At 38.2% G+C, this 8,231-nt stretch overlaps 1 protein-coding gene across 8 annotated transcripts in view; it reads right to left on the minus strand.

Moving 5' to 3' along the window:
- LOC107680287 (vitrin-like) overlaps window positions 1-8,231 on the minus strand; it is a 26,166-nt gene that overhangs the window by 8,544 nt on the left and 9,391 nt on the right. For 4 of the 8 annotated variants that reach the window (XM_016476122.1, XM_016476120.1, XM_016476119.1 and 1 more), the window contains exons 5-12: window positions 7,364-7,497; window positions 5,993-6,070; window positions 5,261-5,422; window positions 5,003-5,035; window positions 3,470-3,508; window positions 3,328-3,381; window positions 2,073-2,135; window positions 1,895-1,957 (exon numbers count right to left, since the gene is read on the minus strand). In XM_016476122.1, the coding sequence (XP_016331608.1) occupies window positions 1,895-1,957; window positions 2,073-2,135; window positions 3,328-3,381; window positions 3,470-3,508; window positions 5,003-5,035; window positions 5,261-5,422; window positions 5,993-6,070; window positions 7,364-7,497 (626 nt within the window). The remainder of the gene's footprint in view (window positions 1-1,894; window positions 1,958-2,072; window positions 2,136-3,327; window positions 3,382-3,469; window positions 3,509-5,002; window positions 5,036-5,260; window positions 5,423-5,992; window positions 6,071-7,363; window positions 7,498-8,231) is intronic. The other 4 variants (XM_016476117.1, XM_016476118.1, XM_016476123.1 and 1 more) reach the window with 4 other exon arrangements.

An 8,231-nucleotide genomic window follows, 5' to 3' on the forward strand; every position in this document is an offset into this window, starting at 1 on the left:
ATAACGTTTTTAACAATTCTTAGGAATCATGCTTTTTCATTGTGCATTCCAATTAATCTCAATCAAATTGCAGTTGGGTTATTTTGATTAAGCTAACAAATAACTAAAAAAACGGCTAACTAACACAATAAAACTCAATAAAAACATGATAACATGATAAAAAAAAATGATAAAAAAAAAACGGAGTTATCTGTTTTTGCAAATTAACTCTTCATATATTACCAGTTTTTTTTTTTTTTTCTTACAAAAAGTGACAAAAAAAGTTGAGGTATAGTCTGAAGACAGCAGGTTTTATATGTGAGAGATCAGTAAAATAAGGAATTAGTATATGTGTGTTAAGAGCATTCTCATGTTCTTCTTTGATAATCAACCAGTTAGTTCAGGTTCTCAAATTAGATTGCTTTAACAACTCCAAACGCACTGATATTTAGTCCAGCAGCACTGGGACTTTTCACTGTGGTTCTGTGCATCTGTCAGAGGATTTTACAGTGATTCTTTCTGCAGGTGAGTGAGTCAATGAATCATTCACTTAACCGATTTGTTCAAACACATGGAATTATTTAGAAATAAACACCATAACTGTGTGTATTGTCCTCTTGCATTATCAACACACTATTTTTCTGTTTAAAACTGTAAAGCTGCTTTGGCACAATTTGTATTGTACAAACAGCTTTATAAATAACGATGTCGATTCAACTTTGACTTTGTTTGACAGTATTGGTTTAATTGGCAGTGGAGCATAATTAGACAAAGTAAGTGGCGATATTGTGCCTAAAAACAATTTAAACAAGTTCCTGTTTATTGAACTGTTGTATAAAAGCATTGTATATTTTGTGTCGAGATAAGTTTCAAGAATCTGTGAGGAGCATATGAGCCTCGTTCACTCCTTAAAGAGCTCATGAACTGCCTCTGTTTTTTTTTTATTTTGTACTGTTCTCTGAGGTCCACTAATAATGTTATCAAGATTTAAATTTTTTTTTTATCAAAAACCATAATAACTTAGAAGCAATAGGCTATTTTTTTGTCCTGCTTTGACCTCCCTCTTCAGAACGCTCTGTTTGAATAGATGCGGAGGATGGTAGACTCGGAAGTAAACACACACTGCTGTGATTGGCTAACAGTTGTGTATGTTTGACAGCCTACGTCCTTCACAGATGGACACATAAATACTCATTACATATCAAACGATCTGTAATAACAGACAAAGCAATAGTTACTCACACTTGTGCGTTGCGACATTACTGTCCGATCCAATATAGTCGCACAGCATCGTCTTTCATTTTCAGTCTTTCTGAAAATCCTGCATTGAATTGTGCCGTTTGTAAACGAATCCGCAGTAAAATGAAGTGAACAAAGGACCAAGTTCATAGTGACGTTAGAGACTTCATTCAAAATAAAGTTCATCAAATAAAGTTTATCGTTTGGTTTCTGCATAGACCTGTAAGCTGTCAATATAAGCTGTTTTTAGACTAACGAGAAACATTTTTATAGTTTATATAGTTTTTATAGCACAATGACCTCTTATATATTAAAAGATCAAGGAAATTTTGATTTCTCAGTTCATGACCCCAAATGACAGTATGCAAGTGCATGGTGTTGTCACTTATCTGAGTTGCCTTACACTTAGTATCCAATTTATTACTAGTCTTTGACTTACCTGATGTCACTGCAGTGATATACAAGATGTCCTCAATATTTATTTACTGTCAAGTATCATTTGAACATGTTTACTTGCTTAGCTAAAGCCTTGCTATGTCTAAAGGTGCTAATTTCAGACAAAGCTTTACCTGATCCCTTGGATGCAAAAAGAGCATTGGACTGTCAGTTGTATTGTTTGGTGTGTACACATGCGAAGACACGCACATGCTAATAGACGGCATCTGCAGATACTTACCGGGATTAGACTGCGCCGTGTGCTGCTTCCTCTCAGACTGCGGCTGCACCCGACTGAAAGCTGCTTAACAATGTGAAACAGATGTAAAAATATCCAAGAGAGAAGAAAGCAAGAGTTCATGCCTGCATGGCAGCTGCTACTGAGTGATGTCTGAATTGAATGAATGAGTCATGCGAACCTGAAGCTGAGGAAACATGCGGCTGTCTTCGGATCATGGTGCCCGTCTCTGGCCTGTGCACACCTGCCGTCAAAATGCAAACACATTCAAGACAAGCCACATGTAAAGCTGCACCTCACTGAAAGAACACAATACATCTAAATTAACAATAGAAAGTCTGAGCTGATCTATCAATGTGATATACCAAGGACTGTGCCTTTCATATACTGTATGCAAAACAGCATGTTCTGTCTTTGGGGAAAGCTGTTAAGTGCTCCTTGTCTTCAACTATTAATTGTGCAAAACAGGAATTATATTGTCACCAACAGATGAGGATACACTGATTTCCACAACAGAGTTGTATTTGCAGGTAATGCGTGGAACAAGCCATGTGAACAGGTAAGTCAATGAGTTCAGAGAATTTCCTCAAACTTAGCTCAGATGGTAATAGGCTTTCTATTTTGCAGGCACAGCATACAAAAAACAGTGCAACAGGTAACCATGAAGACAGAAAAAGATGGAAGACAGGACAATTCACATCGAGAATTTCTGGTAAGGAGTCAATAACCGGGTAGGTTACTGTGCTGTCTACCCTAGACAAATAAATTCCTCCATTTGTGTGAAGAAATTAAATTGTGAGCAGATTTTTATATTTCAAACGGTTTGATAATGGTGAGGAAATAGCTTGATGGCAGGAAGAGTCTCATATCTTCTGCATGCACTGTTAGACATGGGCATACAAAAGGGCATGGAGTAGAGGCTCTGTAGAGACTTTCTAAATTTCAGTCATTAGCTCTGAATTTTGAAATACTACTCAAACGGATTAATGTGATTCTCACCAAACTTGGTAAACATGATGCCAAGACACTAAAGGTGTTAAATTGTGAACTGATTTTTGATCTCAACCGGTGTTGCCATGGTGACAAAAATGGGAAACAAAGTGTCTGTTTTAGATCAAATTGGATGAATGTGGCTATTGTGGTTCACAGTCATAGCGCCACCAGCTTGCAGAAGGAAGCGTGACACATACAGATTTTGAAACAGTTACATATTTGGATTAAAGAGACAAACGTATACAAGAGAGAGATAGCTGGGAATATTGGAGGAAAACAGCAAGTGAGATCAACACTCATCTAGCTCAGGACACAAACAATCACCAGCAATATATCAAAATACCAAACAATATACCTGTTCCTAGAGTACAAAGAAACTTAAAGACAACAGGTAAGCATCACAAGACAGGACAAACAGTCAGAGTAATAGGAGTGTGGTTTACCTGTGTTTGTGCGGGGTGAAAACCTATTGGCATAGACGGAGCTGCCTCTAAATGCTTCAGACAAATGTTATGGTTAGAGTTTAGGGCTTGTGTTACTGACAGAGGAAGTGAGGACTACAGACAGTGTCAAAGCAGAACATACCTTGCACAGGACCCTTTCCTTGGGTGCTCTGTGACTGTCCTACATGCAGTATTTAGAGAAAACAAATATTGAAGCACTGATATCTTCTCTGTTTCTTTTTACTGTAACAGCAACGTTAAAGTCAATATACAGTGCCTTGCGAAAGTATTCATACCCCTTCATTTTTTCCCCGTTTTGTTATGTTGCTGCCTTATGTTAAACTGCTTAAATGTACTTTTTTTTCCACATCAATCTACACACCATACACCATACTGACAAAGCAAAAACAGAATTGTCACAACTTCGTAAATGAATTAAAAATAAAAAAAACTGAAATAAGTACATTGCATAAGTATTCATTCACTAAATATTTAACTGAAGCACCTTTACAGCCTCAAGTCTTTTTTGTTTGATGCGACAATCTTTGCTCATCAGCATTTGGCATTTATCTGCCATCTCTTCACCTCTCAAGCTCTGTCAGGTTGGATGGGGGCGGATGCACATTTTCAGGTTTCTCCAGAAATATTTGATTGGGTTCAAGCTCAGGCTGTGGCTGGGCCATTATTTTGGTGCATTGAGCTTTTCTTCTACTCTGACGAGTTCCTCGGTCCCTGCCGCTGAAAAACAGCCCCACAGCATGAGGCTGCTACCAGCACACTTTACTTTTGGGATGGTACTCTGCAGGTGAGGAGCAGAGTTGGTTTCCTTCAAACATGATGCTTGGAATACCTTCCACTGGTTCATCAGACCAGAGAATATTATTTCTCACAGTCTGAGGGTCCTTTAGTTGCTTTTTTGCCAATTCTAAGTGTGTTTTAATGTGTCTTCACTGAGGGAGAGGATTGAGTCTTGCCACACCACCATAAAGCCCAAATCGATGGAGTGTTGCAGTGGTGTTTGTCCTTCTGTAGTTTTCAACTATCTCCACATATGATCAAGGAGCTCAACTAGAGTGACTATCAGGTTCTTGGTCACCACATTAACCAAAGCCCTTCTCCATCAGTTGCTCAGTTTGGTCAGGAGGCTCTTTTTGCTCTACCATTATGGTGTATGGAGTATAGATTGATGTGGAAAAAAAGTAATTTAAAGCAGTTTAGCATAAGGCAGCAATATAACAAAACGTGAAAAAATGAAGGGCTATGAATACTTTTGCAAGGCACTGTAAAATCCTGGTCTTACTAAGCAGGACTCATCTGTGCATGTTAGTCTAAAGAAAAATATCGTAAAACTTCATCAAAATATAGTAATAAGTTCTGCCTTTGAAACAACTGGTACTCCAAAGAAGAATTTTCATTGAATATCTTTCAAAAAACATCATATTTTTGAAGTGAAATGCTGTTTCATGCCGACTTTTCACGGGCCAACACCATCTACACCCCAAAAGACACAGACGGTTGCTACGAAAACAAAGAATCAAAGGAACGCTGCAAGAGACCGTTAGTTCTGTAAACCACTAAAAACACACCCAGAAGGCCTGAATAAAATTATATGACAGCAGACAGCAGCCACAAAGAGTGCCACGTGAGGGAGATTCAACATGCCTGCTTGACTTACGTGCAACAGAGCTGAAATACGGGTGACTGCTGCCTAGATCAGAAAGAAAGAGGTTGCTTTAGAAACAGAGAAAGGAAAGAGGATGGATAGAGAGGGAACCTGATCCATATCGTCCAGACAGGATGCTCATTTCAATAGGGTACTGAAAAACTGACCCAAGAACAAATGGATAAAAGCATTGCATTGAATTTACTGTAATAAACAATGATTCATTCATTTCAATTAAGATTTATTCAGATCTGTAAAAGACTGGCTCACCTGCCTCGCGGACTTTATGAACGGTGACCCGTGGCTTGGCTGATGTGGTGATGGGTGTGGTCACATGAGTGGTTGTGGGCGGAGCTGTAGTAGAGCTTGGCTCCATCTCTTGAGCCTCTGTCACAGGCGACGCTGTGGAGTACGTTAGGTCTTTGGGATTACCTTGGGATCAAGGAAACGTGAATAGATGATGAGCTGCTACTGGTTTACCAGATGATTCTGAACATGGATCCACACTATGCTAGGCCCTGCTGTGAGTGGCTTTAATCACAGTGTTTGTCAGACAGAGATCCTTAAGCATGCGTTCCATTTTTCTTCATTTAAGATTGAAGTTTGACGCTGGTAGAATCTCACATTAGCTGGATCTTGCCTTGTCTACTCAGCTACAGGGGCGGACTTAGTGATTTGTGGGCCCTAAGCAAATTTCAGGTATGGGGCCCCTACACAAAAACTATATGCTCTTTTACGACAGCCCTGAATGTCAGCAGAGACCATGTCAACTAGATAAGCCCCAGAGACAGATCCCATCTGGCCAGAGGAGAACGGCACACTATTTTGCTTACCTCGCTTATTGGTTAAGTCCGCCCTTGCTAAGCTATTATACATTCCCTGGAAAATCAAACCCATGATCTTGGCATTGTTAGTGCCAAGCATTACTGTTTAAGTTAGAGGAAAGGTTTAATGACATAACAACACACATATGAGTATTACCAGTCGGCTAAAACTGCTTACCTGTTTTCACTGTGGTGGGTCTTGAGGGCACAAAGACCAGAGTGGATGGGTAGGTCACCCCCTTCTTTGGTTTACCCACTGACAAACAGAACCAAAAGTTATAAATCCAATATTAAAAAAAAAAATAAAATAAAAGTTAAGCATGTGAGAAAGTACTCGTCATTTGAAATTACTGTGCATTAACTTTTTCTCTGCCAAACACAGAATTTTCAGTTATTTATAATACAATGCTTCCCCGCCAAAAATGAATTTTCCAGGTTTTCACTGTTATACACTCGGGGGCGCTATTATGCAGCTCCTGAATTAGTCCAGAATCTCTCGATCAAAAACACAGGCGAGGAAGATCTCGCAGGAAAGGAGCAATCTCATAAGAAAATGCATATGAAAAATAATGTAATCATCAATAATAAGCTACATATAAATGAAAACTGCCTAATGTTACCGAGGGAAATGTCGATCCAGGAAGTGGTAAAGGACTGTGCAAGCTATGGGAGTGCTGATGGAAGCAATCTACTGCATCTTTGCTTTGATCATCGTTCTGAATATGATCCAGATGTAGCACACTGCAAAAAATGCTTTTCTAGCTTAGATCTTTTGTCTTGTTTCCAGCCAAAATATCTAAAAATTCTTAAATCAAGAAGGATTTTCTAGACAAGTAAAAATTATTGTCTTGTTTTCAGAAAAAACAAGTCGAATTCAAGTGAGTTTTTGCTTGAAACAAGCAAAATAATCTGCCAATGGGGTAAGAAAAATAATCTTGTTTCAAACAGAAAACAAGATTATTTTTCTTACCCCATTGGCAGATTATTTTGCTTGTTTCAAGCAAAAACTCACTTGAATTCGACTTGTTTTTTCTGAAAACAAGACAATAATTTTTACTTGTCTAGAAAATCCTTCTTGATTTAAGAACTTTTAGATATTTTGGCTGGAAACAAGACAAAAGATCTAAGCTAGAAAAGCATTTTTTGCAGTGCATTTGATAAAAATATGATTTTCTCAGCTTTTTTGTTCAAAATGTTAATGTAACTTATACACATTCAATTGTTGATAAAAAATAAATCTTGAAGCTAGAATAAAACAGTTTTTGTTGTTGTTGTTGTTTGTTTAAAAGTAGAGGCTCTGTTCTTTATTTTGATGTATTGCATGTTCAGATTTTCATACAACAAAATATTCTGGGGGCCTTGAAATTTTTGAGAATATTATAAAAAATGCTGGCGGTGGCTGGCAGCTATTTTCAAAAACGCTGGCGGGGAAAGAGTTCATATTCTGTTGACATATTTCTCTTTTCTATTTGATTGCTATACAGAGCCTGTTTGCCAATGCATATAGGTGTTTTCCAACAGTGCTTGTTCAAAGTAAGGTCTGCACTACCTGAGACAGAAAATGATTCTCTCCAGTTGGGTAAGGATAGAGAGCGGACACCGTTGGCAAAGCTACCCTTGTAGATCGCCTGTCCTGCCATCTTCATCACAATTACCTTTCCTCCAGAGTTAGTGATGACTCCACTGACAACAAAATAACAGCAAAAAACACCATGAATGTGAGATGTATTTATCTAAGGGATCTATATTGATTTGGGTAGCTTTAATAGCTTAGAGTGAATATTGAGTAAAAAAAATGCTATGCTGTGCATTGGCTGAATCAATTCAGCTGAGATTATGTAACATAAATTTGACCGAGATCCAATGGCAAAGATAGCCTGATCACTTCTGTGGTCGGTCTATGGAATAAGAATATAATCCAAACAAAATGCATGCCATCTGCCTTTTACTGGCTGCATACAGTGGGGAAAATATTTATTTGATCCCCTGCTGATTTTGTAAGTTTGCCCACTCACAAAGAAATGAAGGGTCTGTTATTTTTATGGTAGGTTTATTTTAACGTATAGAGACAGAATATCAACCAAAAAATCCAGAAAAAACATGATATAAAGGTTAGAAATTGATTTGCATTTCAGTGAGTGAAATAAGTATTTGATCCTCAAGCAAAACATGACTTAGTACTTGGTGCAGAAACCCTTGTTGGCAAGCACAGAGGTAAGACGTTTCTTGTAGTTGGACACCAGGTTTGCACACATCTCAGGAGGGATTTTGATCCACTCCTCTTTACAGATCCTCTCTAAATCCTTGAGGTTTCTTTACTGTCATTTGGCAACTCAAAGTTTCAACTCCCTCCACAGATTTTCTATAGGATTGAGGTCTGGAGACTGGCTAGGCCACTCCATGACCTTAATGTGCTT

Source organism: Sinocyclocheilus anshuiensis, unplaced genomic scaffold (assembly GCF_001515605.1).
Source record: "Sinocyclocheilus anshuiensis isolate Anshui unplaced genomic scaffold, SAMN03320099.WGS_v1.1 scaffold1274, whole genome shotgun sequence".
Taxonomy (NCBI): Eukaryota; Metazoa; Chordata; class Actinopteri; order Cypriniformes; family Cyprinidae; genus Sinocyclocheilus; species Sinocyclocheilus anshuiensis.